The following is a 17535-nucleotide window of genomic DNA, read 5'->3' as shown; positions in this document are numbered from 1 at the left end:
TGGGGTCAAGATGCTAAAACACTTTGCCAGCAGTCACAGAGAAGAGCACAATCATGGAATATAAGAGTCCCAATGCCCCCATTGAGCCCCCACCCATGTGACACTGTGGCTTGATGCTCAGTATACGCACATACAAATCAACAGACCCAGTGTTCAAAATACAACAACTCAGAATGTGCAGGTACATAGTTCAGACCCCTATCCCCCAGCCCACCAATTTCATCTGACGGCCCGTCCCGACACCCGCTAATAGACATCAGCGCTGGGACCCAGTCCTCACATAGACAGGCACAGATAGAATTTTAATAAAACACAACCAGACAAATATACGGGTACATAGTCCAGAGTCCTCAGTCCAAATGAAATCTTCAGTCGACTACACCTGCACTGCGCTGCTTCCAGTAGAGCGTGGCGGCTTGGAGGCCTCTCCCCTGACGGCCGAAAAGTAAGCAATCCTGCAGCTGGAGGCCCGCGTCCACTGAGTCCCCTATCTTCACAATGAGCCTTTTCTCCCCCCCTTTCTTTTCTGAGTCATAATCGAACTTAGTACCAGGCAGCCGACCACTGTGATGTTCCTCTGTTAGGTCAACGCTCCCAACAGTATACAAAGTGACATATTTGTTGTTCAGAGGGATGCCCACGGGAGTATTCAGCACTGGCTCCTTAAACCCTTTCCCCTTCCTGAATGTCACCCTGTTTCCTGTGTCCTGCACATTGGGCATAACGACCTCGCTATATGTCCTGTCTATCATCCCTTCTACCTCCCGAACTATCCAGAGTTCATCGGGGTCCAGCTCCCACTCCTTAACGTGGTTTATGAGAAGCTGCAGCTGGATGCACTTCTCGCAGTTGTAGTTGTCGGGAACACTGGAAGTCTTCTCGCCTTCCCACATCGCGCAAGAGTGCATTCTACCATCCTGCATCTCATCTCTACTGTCCTAACAGAACAGATTCTAAGAAGGGTAGAAACAAAAGTAACCTTGAGCTTTTCTTTTTTTGCTTTCTCTGACTCTAACTTCTCTTCACTGAAGCCTTGAAGGGCCTCAAGATCACCACTCTGACTCTGTCCACTCAGATGATGGCCGCTGCACTTGACCTTGCCTTCCTTTAATTTTGTCTTGTTTATCCATCTCAAATATAGGTTGGTTGCTGATCAAAGCTCTGTTACTCTGCTATGACCTGCTGCTCCCTTTTTCTACTCGAGCGGTGGACCTGAGTGAAATCCCCTCCTCTCAGTCTTACAATGTCTGGATTGGTCGCTGGTCGAAACTCTATGGCTGTGAATTCCTACTTACTGTGAATGCCCACAAGTAAATGAATCTCAGGACAAATATGTACTTTAATAATAAACTTTCTTTGCACTTTCAACCTTAAGATCATACCCCCTCATATTAGCCATTTCTGCCCTGAGAAAATGTTTCTGACTAATTACTCTATAGATACTACTATCACGTCACTTTTCATCCTCCTTCTCTCTAGCTCACTCAACCTTTCCTCATAGGACATGTTCTCTTATCCAGGAAACATAGAACCATTTGGCCACCGTATTGAACCAACCATTTAACCTACTGAAAGATCCGTCTGACCCTTCCCTCCTACGGAGACTTCCATTTTATTGTGTTTTTTATTTAGTGATACAGTAGGAGTAGGCCCTTCCATCCTTTTGAACTACGCTGCCCTGCCAACCCCAATTTATCCTAGCCTAATCAAGAGACAACTTGCAATGACCAATTAACCTAGACGGTACGTCTTTGGACTGTGGTAGGAAACCGGAGCACTCATTTCACGGAGAGGACGTACAGAGACTCCTTACAGCCCAGTGCCGGAATTGAACTCTAAACTCCAGAACAGTCCAAGCTGTAATAGTGTCGCGCTAACCACTATGCTACCGTGGCACCTATTATGATTCTATCATCCATATTAATAGTTTCTTAAATACATCCAATGTATCTGCCCCTACTGCTACCACTTATAGGGTGTTCCACGCACCCACCTCTCTATGCCACAGACATCTCCCATACTTTCCTCCTGTCAAAAGAGGTGAAGCATGCAAGTATTGTGTGGCTAGTTCTGATTGTCTCTGATGGACTTCCCAACAGGTGACATTTGAGGATGCATCAACGGAGTTAAATGTGAGAAAACCTTCCAGCACACCGGCCATCTACCTGCACCTTCAGAGCTCAGCTGTCAAGGTAACGTGAGGTATAGAGGGATCTTGGGGGTTCAAGCCCACAGTTCCCAGAAAGTGACCACGCAAATAGGTAGGGTGCTGAAGGAGGCATTTGTTGTACTCAACTTCATTGGTCAAGGCATTGAATACAAGTCATGTTTCTGACAACAAATTTCATGAAAAATGATATTGAGCAGATTCAGATTCTGTAATGTTTGCATGATAATTTAAGTGCCGGGCCAAATTGAAAAGATCAGAGTATCAGGTCCCAAGGCAAGAAGTGAGCCAGCTCAGCTCACTGCTCTTCGACTTTAACTGGCTCTGCACTAAACTGGACTCTCCTTCATGCACTTCAGTTCTGAATGCTGGTTGCTTGCTTTTATTGTTTGCACAATTTGTTTGTTTCTTTCTGCACACTGGGTGTTTGACGGTCTTTTCTTTTTATGAGCTCTTTTGGGTTTCTTTGTTTGGTGGCTGCCTCCAAGGAGGCAAATCTCAAGGTTGTATAAAGTATACATACTTCGATAATAAATGTACTTTGAACTTTGAAAATATTGGTTAGGTCACCTTTGGAATACTGTGTGCAGTTCTGATTGTCCTCAGTCCTGGAAGAATATGGAGGCTTTGGAGAGTGTGCAGAAGAGTTTCACCGGGACACTGCCTGGATTAGAGCATATGAGCTATAAAGAGCATTTGGACAAACCTGGCTTGTTTTTGCTGCAGCAGCAAAGGCTGGGTGAGGGGGAGACTTGACAGAAGTTTATGAAGTTCTGATAGGGATCCACTTAGTAGACAGTCAGAATGTTTCCAAGATAGAAATACAAATACTAGAAAATGTGAAGGATTATTAGTTACGCAAACAACAGGAATTCTACAGATGCTGGAAATTCAAGCAACACACATCAAAGTTGCTGGTGAACGCAGCAGGCCAAGCAGCATCTGTAGGAAGAGGTGCAGTCGACGTTTCAGGCCGAGTCCTGACGAAGGGTCTCGGCCTGAAACGTCGACTGCACCTCTTCCTACAGATGCTGCTTGTTCTGCTGCGTTCACCAGCAACTTTGATGTGTGTCGCAAGGATTATTAGTTGGAGGGTGAACATTTTTCCATGGCATAATTTATATATAGGCAACCGTTAGTCTCGTGAGACCATGGATTTGTGCCTTGGAAGGTTTCCAGGGCGCAGGCCTGGGCAAAGTTGTATGAAAGACCAGCAGTTGCCCATGCTGCAAGTCTCCCCTCTCCACGCCACCAATGTTGTCCAAGGGAAGGGCATTAGGACCCACACAGCTTGGCACCGGTGTCGTCACAGAGCAATGTGTGGTTAAGTGCCTTGCTCAAGGACACACGCTGCCTCAGCCAAGGCTTGAACGAGTGAACTTCAAATCACTAGACGAACGCCTTAACCACTTGGCCACGCGCCAACACAAATTATATTGCGTTGGCATAATTATGGATTAATTAACAAGTGAACCAGTCTTTAGGAAATAAAACTTTGTATTTCCTACTGATACTTTGTGTTATTTTGCCCCATTGAAGTATGAAGCTATGGAAAGACTAAAGGACCAAGGATCAACTTTATTGGCCATATACATTTACATCTATTAGGAACTTACTGTGGCCAGGGTGCAACACTCAACAAAAAAACATTCAACAATTATAAAGAAAAAGTAATTATATAAAAATACAGTTAGAAGCATGGATATGGATTAGAATGTGCATAAATGAATAAATACTGAGTATTAATGTGAGGGGTATGGAGGGTTATGGTTCAAGAGCAGGTCAATAGGACTCAACAGAATAACAGTTTGGCACTGACTAGACTGGCTGAAGGTCCTGTTTCTCCTGTAGTGCTCCATGACTCTATGAATTTACAATGTAAACAGCATTATAAAAAGTGGTTTAAAGCATTTACAATGCAATGGGGTGACCGGGGTCGGGGAGCTAACTAGTATGTTTGATCGCATTAACAGCCCGGGAAAGAAACTTTTAAGATGGCATGATGTGTTTATTTTAATAACCCTATAGGGCTTTGCAGAAGGGAGCTTTTGGTAAAGATAGTTTGCAGGGACAACATAAGCTTTTCTACTGTCCTGACAGTCACTGTAGTTCCTATGTGTTGGCAGAGGATGCTGCAGCAAACCAGACAGTAATAGCTGATAATTAACAATCCTTATACATAAGGAATTCTGCAGATGCTGGAAATTCAAGCAACACACATCAAAGTTGCTGGTGAACGCAGCAGGTCAGGCAGCATCTCTAGGAAGAGGTACAGTTGACGATTTGGGCCGAGACCCTTCGTCAGGACTAACTGAAAGAAGAGCTAGTAAGAGATTTGAAAGTAGGAGGGGGAGGGGGAGATCTGAAATGATAGGAGAAGACAGGAGGGGGAAGGATGGAGCCAAGAGCTGGAAAGTTGATTGGCAAAAGGGATATGAGAGGATCATGGGACAGGAGGCCCAGGGAGAAAGAAAAGGGGGGGGGGAACCTAGAGGATGGGCAAGGGGTTTAGTGAGAGGGACAGAGGGAGAAAAAGGAGAGAGGGAAAAAGAATGCGTGTGTGTGTATGTGTGTGTGTATATATATATATATATATATATATATATATATATATATATATATAAATAACGGATGGGGTACGAGGGGGAGGTGGGGCATTAGCGGAAGTTTGAGAAGTCAATGTTCATGCCATCAGGTTGGAGGCTACCCAGACGGAATATAAGGTGTTGTTCCTCCAACCTGAGTGTGGCTTTATCTTTACAGTAGAGGAGGCCGTGGATAGACTTATCAGAATGGGAATGGGATATGGAATTAAAATGTGTGGCCACTGGGAGATCCTGCTTTCTCTGGCGGACGGAGCGTAGGTGTTCAGCAAAACAATCTCCCAGTCTGCGTTGGGTCTCGGCCATATATAGGGGGCCACATTGGGAGCACTGGACGCAGTCTATCACCCCAGCCGACTCACAGGTGAAGTGTCACCTCACATGGAAGGACTGTCTGGGGCCCTGAATGGTGGTAAGAGAGGAAGTGTAAGGGCAATTAACAATCCTTCTTGCAATTGGCACTTTGTTAACAGTGTATTGCTGTCACTTAAGGCCCAGTTTAGGACAGATCTGCTCTGTCGCTTAAACTTCTGATTAGTTGTATGTTCATGGAGCCATTCCTCTACGCTGTAACAAAAAGGGTATATTTTGGGTGTCTGGCTTTTGGATCTACACCAGTATTAAATATTCAGAGGCGTTCTGCTAGTTGGGATGTGCTGCTATTGTAAATAAGTAATTCTGTAAGTTTACCTGTCTATATTCCAAATGCTAAGTAGGTGATTATAGTAATTGAATCTGTAGTTTATTGTTTATTGTTTTGTCTGTGTTGAAGTGTAAAGCGGCTTGACAGGAGAGTGAAATTCCACTGGCTTCCCCTGGACCCTCTTTCTCCTGGATGTTTACTATGAATAAAGATTATTTCCCAGTTACTGCTCCTGTGTGTCAGGCTACGTCCACACTAGACCGGATAATTTTGAAAACGCCGGTTTCGATTAAAAATGACAGGCGTCCACACTAGGCGTTTTTCAAAATATCACTGTCCACACCAAAACGGATATTTGGGTGAACCTCCTCCTACTGGGCATGTGCAGGCACATCTACAGAAAATAAGCGAAGAGGAAACGGTATAATATTTACATTTCTGTGGCGGCGTTGTGCTATTTCCATTGGTCAAAAACTAGAGTACCTACAACAACAGCAAAAGAAAGTTTTCAAAAATGTCTTCGAAGAATACAAAGAAAACCTCTGCTGGAAAAATCAGACTGGACTTCTTCGTTTAGACAGACAATGAAGTCGAGCTGTTTCTGCGAGTTACAAACGACTACAAAGTCAGCAGAGCAGTGGAGAACGTGAAGATATTTAACTCCAAACAAGCTATTAACGTAGACAAGTAAACAACACACGCATGAAGCCGTCCTCTACCCAAGATCAACAAGAGAGTGGAATCTTCTGCCGCCAGACCTGCGCAGTATTTCTGACATTAATATTTTTAAAGATAGACTCAATCAAATCAATTTAGGGGATCTAGTCAAAAAAAAGCTCACTTTACAATTTAACTCTCACGCCGTTCACACTGACTGCGTGTTATAACAGCCGTCCGGCAGTGCTTGCACTGTACCAAGCAGAAGCAGAAAAAGCAGTGTTGTTGTGGTGTTGTCATGACAACGTTTTCAAATCTCTCCGTTTAGCCCGTCCACACTACAACGCGAAACAATCGTTTTCAAATTTACACACTCCGGAGAGTGTTTGAAAATCTCCGTTTTCGGGGGATGAAAACGCCGTTTCAGGGTGGACAGAGGGTCCAAACGAAGAGAAAAAGCTTTGTTTTCAAAATTATCCGGCGTAGTGTGGACATAGCCTCAGTTTTAGCCTGTCACAACAAGACCGCAAGACCATAAGACCATAAGACAAAGGAGCAGAAGTTGGCCATTCAGCCCATCGAGTCTGCTCCACCATTTTATCATGAGCTGATCCATTCTCCTATTTAGTCCCACTCCCCTGCCTTCTCACCATAACCTTTGATGCCCTGGCTACTCAGATACCTATCAATTTCGGCCTTAAATACACCCAATGACTTGGCCTCCACTGCTGCCCGTGGCAACAAATTCCATAGATTCACCACCCTCTGACTAAAAAAATTTCTTCGCATCTCTGTTCTGAATGGGCGCCCTTCAATCCTTAAGTCATGCCCTCTCGTACTAGACTCCCCCATCATGGGAAACAACTTTGCCACATCCACTCTGTCCATGCCTTTCAACATTCAAAATGGGTCTATGAGGTCTCCTCTCATTCTTCTAAACTCCAAGAAATACAGTCCAAGAGCGGACAAACATTCTTCATATGTTAACCCTCTCATTCCTGGAATCATTCTAGTGAATCTTCTCTGTACCCTCTCCAACGTCAGCACATCCTTTCTTAAATAAGGAGACCAAAACTGCCCACAGTACTCCAAGTGAGGTTTCACCAGCGCCTTATAGAGCCTCAACATCACATCCCTGCTCCTATACTCTATTCCTCTAGAAATGAATGCCAACATTGCATTCGCCTTCTTCACTACCGACTCAACCTGGAGGTTAAAGGTGAGAAAGGGGCAAGTTTCAGGAAGATGTGCCCAGCATGTTCTTTTTTATGCTCAGAAGTGGTTAGTGCTTGCAAGTAGAGTAACTATTGCTTCTCAGCCTTTTGGCTAAGATCAAGTGGATCTCTGAGGATGGAAAAGGGACTCATCATGATCAAGGGGCCAATAATCAGCTGGTGCAGGGGTGGGGGAATCCTCATGCTGAATGGGAAACAAATCTAACACCTCTTTCCAACAATTAACACCGAGTTAGAATGGCTGCGTCTACCAGTGCATCGACTGGAGAAACCGGGATCCAAAACACCTTCAGAGTAGCAATGACAGACCTCAGTGAGGGGAAACCCTTCAGCAGGGAGCCCTTCTCTCGGAAGCTCCCGATCGAGTGCTGCAAGTTGAAGGCAAGGAGCATCTGCTGAGTCCAAGACTTCACTGGTAATGGCTTTTTGGTGACACATTGTGCGAGCTTGATTTTAACCATTGGATAGGTACCTGGACAGCAGGGGTGTGAACGGCTATGAAGTGCTTCAGCATGAACTAGATAGGCTGAAGGGCCTGTTTCTGTGCTGTGCTTCCCTGTGCCTCTACATTCAAGTACGCGGTGGGATGGTAGAAATTCCGGCAGGATTTTCAAGAGAAGAGGAAACGAGGCATTGCTGACACGGCTGAAGGTGTAGCTGCTCTTCATTAACCACACCCAGAGGGAATGTGTGATCACTGTGCACACATCTTCAACCCCCACGTGCCCTTTACCTCCCTTGCCCGTTATGGCGAGGGAGCAGCAAATTAGATTAGATTATTAGAATAGATTAGATTATGAGGACGCGCAGTCCTCTTTTATTGTCACCTAGTAATCCATGCATTAAGAAATGATGCAATTTGTTCCTCCAGAATGATATCACAGAAACACAAACCAAGACTAAAAAAAAACCTGACAAAAACCACATAATTATGACATACAGTTACAACAGTGCAAAGCAATACCGTAATTTGATGAAGAACAGACCATGGCACGGTAAAAAAAAAGTCTCAAAGTCTCTCGAAAGTCCCATCATCTCATGCAGACGGTTGAAGGGAGAAACTCTCTCTGCCATGAGCTCCCAGCATCGCAAACTTGCTGACGCAGCATCCTGGAAGCACCCGACCACAGTCCAACTCTGAGTCCGTCCGAAAACTTCAAGCCTCTGACCAGCCCTCCGACACTGAGCACCGAGCACCATCTCTGCCGAGCGTTTCGACCCTGGGCCCAGCAACAGGCAATAGGCAAAGCCGAGGATTTGGGGCCTTCCCCTCCGGAGATTCTCGATTGCACAGTAGCAGTGGCAGCGAGGCGGGCAGTTCAGAAGTTTCTCCAGATGTTCCTCCGTGCTTCTCACGTCCATCTCCATCAAATCAGGATTGTGCACGGCCCCTATTTAACAAATACGGTATCAATTCGGAGCGGCCGTGCGCGCTGCGTCGCGCCGCCAACTTCTCCTCCCCTCAAAGATATGTTCGGGATCTGGACTAGCAAGCACCAGGTGAAAGCTAAGCAGAGAGTGGATTCGAATGTCTCTGTCATCCACCCTCTCTCAGTCTTACCATTGGAGAGAACCGCAGTTACTTGGTGTATGCTGATCAACCCAGGCTATGCCTTAACCGTAACAAGCTGGGACTGCAAACAGGAAGACCAACAAATTAAGGATGCCAGGAGATCAAATGCTGCATCCTGTGTAGAGAGGAAGGCCACCTCTACAAAGCCTACCAAAATGGTGCTGCCAGCTATACACGGGCAATGAGACGAAGCTGGCACCAAATGCTGATGCACCCACCACTAATGCAAATGGCACAGCCGATACAGAAGCACAGATTGTGACTAAGGATAGGCTGACCATCTTGAGCTCCCATCCCCTCACTTAAAGAACCTAGTCCCTTCCACAAGATGGGGAAAAGTCCATGGAGAAGGAGAGGCCAGAGGAACAATGTCGGGTGATGAAGAGGAAGAAGTCTCAGAAGACAACATCCAAGAGACAATGGCCTGATGAAAATAAAAAGAATGGGAAGAAAAGGGCAGGACAGCAAACAGGTGCCAGCAACCTCTCCTCATTGGAGGAGAGCAGGAAACCAGTGACACAGGCGTTGGAAGTGCCAAGCAAGAGAGGGAAAGGATTTTTACTGAGCACTCACTAGCCCCAGGAGACTGGGAGCAGCACTGAGGCCATAAATCCCCAGCTCCAGGAAACTGGGAGCATCACATCGCCCAGTCAACACCAGCTCCAGAAATCAGCAGTTGTACAGTGGCCTCTGGCCCTCAGCTCCTGGAGTTCAGGACCAGCACAGGAGCCATCACTCCCCGGCTCCAGGAGTCCGGGTGCAGGCCAGCATCTGGTGCACCCCAGCTCAGAGAAGTGGAGGGTGCAGGTCCACCATATCAGAAAGTTGGAAGAAGTGTAGTGACAAACCTTACCCCCGGGCATGCCACCAGCATCATCACACCTGGGGGAGGATCATCCTCCGTGTCTGAGTCCACAAACAGTGTGGCATTTTACTAAGGCTGTGAACAAAATGGCTCAGATTGAGTGACCTGGGTAAAAACGGTGATCCAATAAAATTGGCATCTTTGAAAGTAAAGAGAATGGTGCGATATGTCAATGCCTTATGGTACCTGGCTAACTGGCCAAGGTCATTGTGACTTCCTTGCAAGAATGCGGGCTACCACACCTCCATAATTACAGGAGGTGGTTGCGATGGTGGCCCCACAGTTTTGCTATGTGGCCGAGGGGGCAATGACAGGGTTTCTGTTAAGAGGAGATAACTCCTCTATTACCCAGGTCAGAGAGGTGTTTGGGAGAGAGCCTCCTTGCGGCAGATGTAATGTACTGAAACACTCCGCTTCAGCTAATTAATATGTACGTGTCACCCGTGTGCAGCGAGTGGTTGGCTGTCCTCGAGCAGCTCCCACTGCCACTGGTGACCCCAGTTGGTTGTTCTGGCCAGTGACTTCGTCTCTGCATTATCGATGCAGATGGATGACCCGTAGTGCCAATCTGGATCATGCCTCCAGATTCCTGATGGAAATGGTTAAAATATCTGAACTGAGGAAAGCCTTCAACACCTCTCCAGGCAGAGCACAGCCACAACATAGCTGGTCACGATTGGACAGTTCAGCCTGCTCCCAGATCAAATTCCTCTACATGTCAGACCCACCAACGTTACGCCATTGTTGTTCCTTCACCACCACCTCCTCTGAGCATCCTGTCACCTACAGGAGGACTAAACAGCAGACATTAAGCTGCTGACCCCAGGGAACATTAAGGAACCAGAAAGGGGGTACACAGGTTGGAAAACCTTGAAACCCCTCTTTGATTCCCTAGTTCACTCAAGAAAGCAACCAAGGAGAAAATCAAGGGGTTCTTCATCTGCAAGGGGGTTCAGAAAGGAAGGCAGGATCAGAAGGAAATTCATAAACACCAGAAAGAGTTGCAACATCTTTTTCTTCCACTGTCATAGTCATAGAGAAGTATGGCACAAAAGTGGGCCCTTTGGACCAGCTAGTATATGACAAAACCAGTTAAACTGCCTATTCCCATTGCCCTGCCCAGGGACCATAACCCTCCCCACCTCTACCATCCATGTCCCCATCCAAACTCCTCTTAAACAAGCTTCCTTCATTCCCACTCTGCCAATCAGCCACTGCTTTACCCATGCTCGAATCTGTCCTGTAATACCACGGGCTCATAGCTTGATAAGCAGCCTCAAGTGTGGCACTTGTCAAAGGCCTTCAGAAAATCCAAGTACACAACATCAACCTAATATCTCTTTTACACTTTATGTATCTGAAGAAACTTTTGGTATCCGCTTTAATATTACTGTCAAGCTCACTTTCGTATTCCATCTTTACTTTCTTAAAGACTTTTTAGTAGCCTTCTGTTGGTATCTAAAAACCACTCAATCCTCTAACTTCCCACAAAATTTTGCTCTGTTATATGCCCTCTCTTTGGCTTTTATGTTGGCTTTGACTTCCTCTGTTAGCCAGGTGTTGCGTCATCTTTCCTTTGGAATACTTCTTCCTTTTTGGGATGTATAAATACTTTACCTTACAAATTGCTTCCAGAACTTCCAGCCATTGCTGCTCTGTCATCATTCCTGCCTCTGTTCTTTTCTAATGAATTCTGGTCACCTCCTCTCCCATGCCTCTGCAATTCCCTTTACTCCACTGTAAAACTGATACATCTTACTTTAGCTTCTCCTTTTCAAATTTCAGGGTAAATTCAATCCTATTGTGATCACTCCCCTCACAGTTCTTTTACCTTAAGCTCTTTAATCAATTCTGGTTCATTGCACAACACCCAATCCAGAATAGCAGATCCCCTAGTGAGCTCAACCACAAGTTGCTCTAAAAGGCCATCTCATAGGCAATCTAAAAATTCCCACTCCTGTAATCCAGCACCAACATGATTTCCCCAATCTACCTGCAAATTGAAGTCCCTTATGAGGCCTTTTGGCATGGATTTTCTATTTCCCGTTGTAATTTGAAGGCCACATCCTTACTGCTGTTTGGGGTCTGTATACAACTCCCATCAGGGTATTTTTACCCTTAGCTCTATCCACAATGATTCAACACCTTCCGACTCTATGTCACCTCTTTCGAATGATTTTTTAACAAGGGAGCAACGCCAGCCCCTGTCTTCCTGCCTATCCTTTCGATGCAATGTGTATCCTTGGACATTAAGCTCCTAGCTACAAACTTTCTGCCATGCTTCATTGATGCCTACAATATCCTACCTGCCAATCTGCAACTCTGCTGCGAGTTCATCTACCTTATTTTGTATACTGCCACATTCCGATACAATACCTTCAGTCCTGTATTCACCGTTTACAATTTTGACTCACCATGCTCATCCTTTTGATTCCTAACTTTGTCTGAGGTCTTACCAACATCTGCCTCCATGAGCTCTCCACTAACTGTTCTGGCATTCTGGTTCCCATCCTCCTGCAACTCGTGTTTAAACCCCATCGTGAAGCATAACAAACCTTCCCACTGGGATATTAGCCCCCTCTAGTTCAGGTGCTAGCCATCCCTTTAGTACAGGTACACCTTCCCTGGAAGAGACCCAATGATCCAAAAATCTTATGCCCTCCCTTCTACACCAGCTCCTGAGTCACATATTAAACTGTATAATCTTCCTAGTTCTGGCCTCACTAGCATGTGGCACACATAGCAAGCCTGAGATCACAACAATGGAAGTCCTGCCCTTTAATTTAGCACCTATCTCCCTGAACTCCCTCGTCACTCATCCTACCCATGTTATTGGTACCTACATGGACCACTACCTCTGGCTGTTCATCCTCCCGCTTAAGAATGCTGAGGACTTGATCCAAGATATCCCAGAACTGGCACCTGGGAGGCAATGTACCATCTGGGAATATCGCATTCGTCGACAGAATCTCCTGTCCGTTCCCCTAACTAACAAACCCCCCATCACTGCAGCGTGCCTCTCCTCCCCCCTTTCTGTCTGAGTCACAGAGCCAGACTCTAACTTCCAACTTCCAGATTGGCCGCTGGTCTAAGCTCTAAATGAAGTCTTATGCAACTTTAGCATAACATCCCATCTCCTGTACTCCATACATTGATCCATGAAGGCCAACGTGCCTAAAGCTTTCTTTACGACTCCATATACCTGTGAGGCCACTTTCTATGAATTATGGACCTGTATTCCCAGATCCCTTTGTTCTACCACACTCCTCAGTGCCCTAACATTCACTGTGTCAGACCTACCTGGCTGATCCTACCAAAATGCAAACCCTTGCACTCAGCCCATTTTTCCAGCTGGTGCAGATCCCTCAGCAAGCCATGATAGTCTTCCTCACTGTCCACTACACCTCCGATCTTGGTATCATCCACAAATTTGCCAATCCAGTTAACCACATTCTCATCCAGATCATTGAGTTAGATGCCAAACAACAAAGGACCCAGCACTGATCCCTGCTGCACACCTCTGGTGTCACAGGCCCCCAGTCAGAGAGGCAACCCTCTACTACCATTCTCTGGGTTCTCCCACAAAGCCAACGTCTAATGTCTAATCGAATTTAGTATGAGCAACTGAACCTTCTTGAACAACCTCCTTGTCAAACAACTTACTAAGGTACATGTAGACAATATCCACTGCTTTGCCTTCATCTACTTTCCTGATAATTTCCTTGAAAGACTCTGAAAGATTGGTTAGACATGAACTACCATGCATGAAGCCATGCTGATTATCCTTAATCAGTCCATGTCTATTCAAATATTTATATATCAGGTCCCTCAGAATATCTCACAATAACTTTATCACAACTGATGTCATACTCACTGGCCTATAATTTCCTGGTTTACGTTTAGAGCGTTTTTTAAACAAGTCACAGGGAGTAGATGTGACAGAGGAGTTATGAGTGGTGAAGAGCGGGCAAAGCCAGATTTTCACCACCGAATCCTCCAAGATCATCTTCTGATCCACCATGGAACAGGATGAGACGCGATCATGTTTCTTCTTCTGAAAGGTTCACAGGGAGAGCTCTGCGATCCAAAGTGTTAAGGAAGAGGACAGCTCAGTAGCATTTTCTCAGGCAGACATACCGAGGATCTGTAGATCCTTCTACGCCAGTCTGTATGACAGAAAGGCCATAGACACCACAACTTCAAAGAACATCCTGTTGTTTATCATGGGGTGCCATAAACAAGGTGATTCATGCACTCACCTCTGATGGATACCATTAAATACTCTTTATTTGGTCTACTACAGCTGAGAACCACAGCTATATCCAAGGTCTGTGCAGTTAGTAACATGTTTTGATGTGACTAAAAAAATCTACCGCTACTTAAAGTTGATGAGACATGAAGAGCCTCTGGTCATTGTCACTGTCACTGGTGGGCTTCCCTTTTAAGACAGTGGAAGAGGGAATGAAGTAGTGGCTTAAAGGTTCACCTAAGCAAGCATGGATTTTGACTCCCAATACCAACCATCTCACTGGCACATGCACAGTCTCTGGTAAATAAATTTGAAGATCTCAGAGCTAGAGTGCTGTATCAGAGGGACATTAGGTCCAGTTGCGTTTTTTATTTCACGGAATCGTGGTTTGCCCCTTCCATTCCAGATACAGTGATTCAGGGTGATGGGTTCACAATACATTGCCAAGTTAGGACCGTTGAGTTTTTTCAAAAGCAGAGGTCTGATTAATTGAAGATGCTGGGGATCTGGTTTGAAGATGCAACAGGAATTGTCTGAAACAGGCAGGGAAGGTAAACTAGAAATCTGGACTGTGAGAAGGGTGTTCCTTATCGATAACTGGGAATAACTTGGTCATCAGTTGTGAGGCGCTCTCAGGGCAGCTGCACTTGGCTCAGGTGTTGTCTATCTTCCACTTCAGCTTGGGAATTACCTGAGAAGTCTTCGGGTTCATCTGGGAATCCAAGATGGAGCAGGGCAGATGACTCACAACGTACAAGACCTTGGACATCGGACAAATGTACCCAATGTCACCCTCACCATCTTCCTGTGTGGCTGTATCAGGTTGTGTGTGAAACCTAAATATGTGGGCACCAGATGCCAAGGTTCTATCTGTTGCAAGTGTTGCGAAGGATCCATCAGGCCTTCCTGCCGTGCAACATCCTAGTCAGCTGGACCTTCGCACTACCTACCCTTTGTGGGAAAATTCTTCCAGATCAACACCTTTGACTACAAGTCCATCAGGCAGAGGTCAGCACAGTACGCCCTGCAGACATTGCAGGTGAAGGACGTAATGGACCAAGTGGGTTCTTTTCCTGAACAGACTTCCCAGACCATCTGGTAGAATACCTCATCACCAGGCCTCACCAACAGGCACCAAGACCTCGCCTGGCTGGTGGCGAGTGCAGCCCTTGCCGTCAGATCCTTCCTACATTCCCACAGCGTCACTCACAGCGCACTGCCTAGGGAATGAGAGCGTGGAGAAAGTTGAAGGGCCTATGAGACAGTTCACCCTAAACAGCTGCGTGACAGAGAACTCTCTGATCTACAAGGCTGTTCCCAGGGACACACACGGAGACAAACATCGGGTGTTGGTGGCAGATCATCAGCTCAGTGAAAGATGCTGTTTGGTCTCCCCGAGACTTGTGGGTCTGCCAGCACACCGAGATGTCCGTGGAGAATGCTGCCGACCGGCACATTCCAGACTGCAGGAGTACGTGCTGAGGGATCCACTGAAGATTCCAGTACAAGGGCTGTCTGCAGCCACCACAAGGGCTTGGCAGAGGAGGACCTCAGATGTAGGGTTCTTCACTGGAGAGGGAGGGTTCAGGTGGGGGGAGGAAGCTCCTCAATTATTATTGTAGTTGTTAGTATACCATTCCAGTGTCCCACATGAGTGTCAGCAGTTCTATTGATGAGAGCACGGAAAGCTACGAATGTAAAGAATGAAAAAGCATTGCAGGGTTTATTCTTGCAAATATTTAAACATTTATTCCTTGTTCTTTTCTGATTCAGCATCTAGAGATATCCACAAACAAAGGCAGCACTGTACACGTGCTAAAGGTTATAAGAACTAGGTTAATTGAATTATATGGAGAAGAACAACAGGAAGAATACTTAATGAAGATTCAAAGATTCAAAAAACTTTATTGTCATTCTAACCATACATCAGCTCTGCAGGGCAGAATGAGACAGCGTTTCCCAGGAGCAGTGCAATCATAACATAACAAACGCAACACTAAATAATAAACATAACAATAAATAGTAAAACACAACAGACACATGTCAGTTAAAATCAAGTTATAAGTGTCCAAAGCAGAGTCAGGTTGAGCAGCTATTTAGTAGTCTGACTACCTGTGGGAGGAAGCTGTTCAGTAGCCTTGTGGTTTTAGTTTTGATGCTCCTGTAACGTTTGCCTGATGGCAGAAGAACAAACAGTTCATGGAGAGGGTGTGAGGGGTCTTTAATGATGTACTGTGAAGTACAGAAGGATACAAAATGATACTTAAACAACACACAAGAAAGTGCTGGAGAAACTTTGCAGGTCAGGCAGAATCTATGGAAGTCAATAAACAATCAATGTTTTGGGCCGGGACTGGAAAGGAAGGAGAAAGATGCCAGAATAAAAAGGTGAGGAGAATGGAAAGAGAACAAGCCAGAAAGTGATCGATGAAACCAGGTGGGGAGGAAAGGTTAAGGGCTAGGGAGGAAGGAATCTAATAGGAGAGGAGGGTGGAGCACAGGAGAAAGGGAAAGAGGAGGGGACCAAAGGGGGAGGTGAGAAGAAGTAAGAAGCCAAAGTGGGGAAGAGGGCAGTGGGAGGAATAAAAATTTTTACTGGAAAAAGAAATCAATATTCATACCATTGGGTTGGAGGCTACCCAGACGGAGTATAAGGTGATGCTCTTCCATCCTTAGTGAGGCCTCATCTTGGCAATAGAGAAGGCTGTGGATCGATACATTGGAACGGGAATGGGAATGGGAATTAAGGTGTTTGGCCACCAGGAAGTCCTGCTTTTGGTGGTTGGAGCAGAGGTGCTCGACGAAATGGTCCCCTAATTTACGGCAGGTCTCACCAATGTAGCGAGGGCCACATCGGGAGCTCTGGACACAATAGACGGCCCCAGCAGATTTGCGGGTGAATGTTGCCTCACCTGGAAGGATTGTTTGGGGCCCTTAATGGAGGGAGGGAAGAGGTGAACAGGCAGGTGTAGAAGGTTGACCACTTGCACGGATAAGTGCCAGGAAGGAGATTAGTGGGGGCGGATGAATGGACAAGGGAATCATGGAGTGAGCATTCTCTGCTGAGACCAGAAGGGGAAAGGTAAAGATGTGTTCGGTGGTGGGATCCCTTTGGAGATGGCAGAGGTTGCAGAGGATGATGTGTTGGATGCAGAAGCTCATGGGGTTGTAGATGAGGACAAGAGGAACTCAATCCCTGTTAAGGTAATGAGAAGGTGGGTCGAGCGTGGATGTCTGGGAAATGGAGGAGATGCGGCTGTGGTCAGCATTAATGCTGGAGGAAAGGTAATCCTGTTCTTTGAAGAAAGTGAACATCTCTAATACCTATACTTAAAATAATACTTACCATCCTCTTTATCAACTGACTAATACAATGCTGGAGGGAACCACAGATGTCGAACCTGCAGCCTTCAGAATCAGAATAGAATTAGGTTTATTTTACTGGCATATGTCAACAAATTTGTTGTTTTGCAACAATACATGTAAAAAAAAACTGTAAATTACTATATAGTAATGGAATGGGCAAAAAAGTGGCAAATGAAA

General features: G+C 45.8%; 1 protein-coding gene across 1 annotated transcript in view; it reads left to right on the top strand.

The window, feature by feature from the left end:
• The window catches only part of cd109 (CD109 molecule), a 265250-nt gene that overhangs the window by 82647 nt on the left and 165068 nt on the right, over positions 1–17535 (top strand). The window contains exon 12 of the mRNA XM_063054966.1: positions 2100–2192. Coding sequence (XP_062911036.1) covers positions 2100–2192 — 93 coding nt within the window. The remainder of the gene's footprint in view (positions 1–2099; positions 2193–17535) is intronic.

The sequence above is a fragment of the Mobula hypostoma genome, chromosome 8 (genome assembly GCF_963921235.1).
Source record: "Mobula hypostoma chromosome 8, sMobHyp1.1, whole genome shotgun sequence".
NCBI classification, from domain to species: Eukaryota; Metazoa; Chordata; class Chondrichthyes; order Myliobatiformes; family Myliobatidae; genus Mobula; species Mobula hypostoma.
This window is presented reverse-complemented; position numbering and strand designations above follow the sequence as displayed.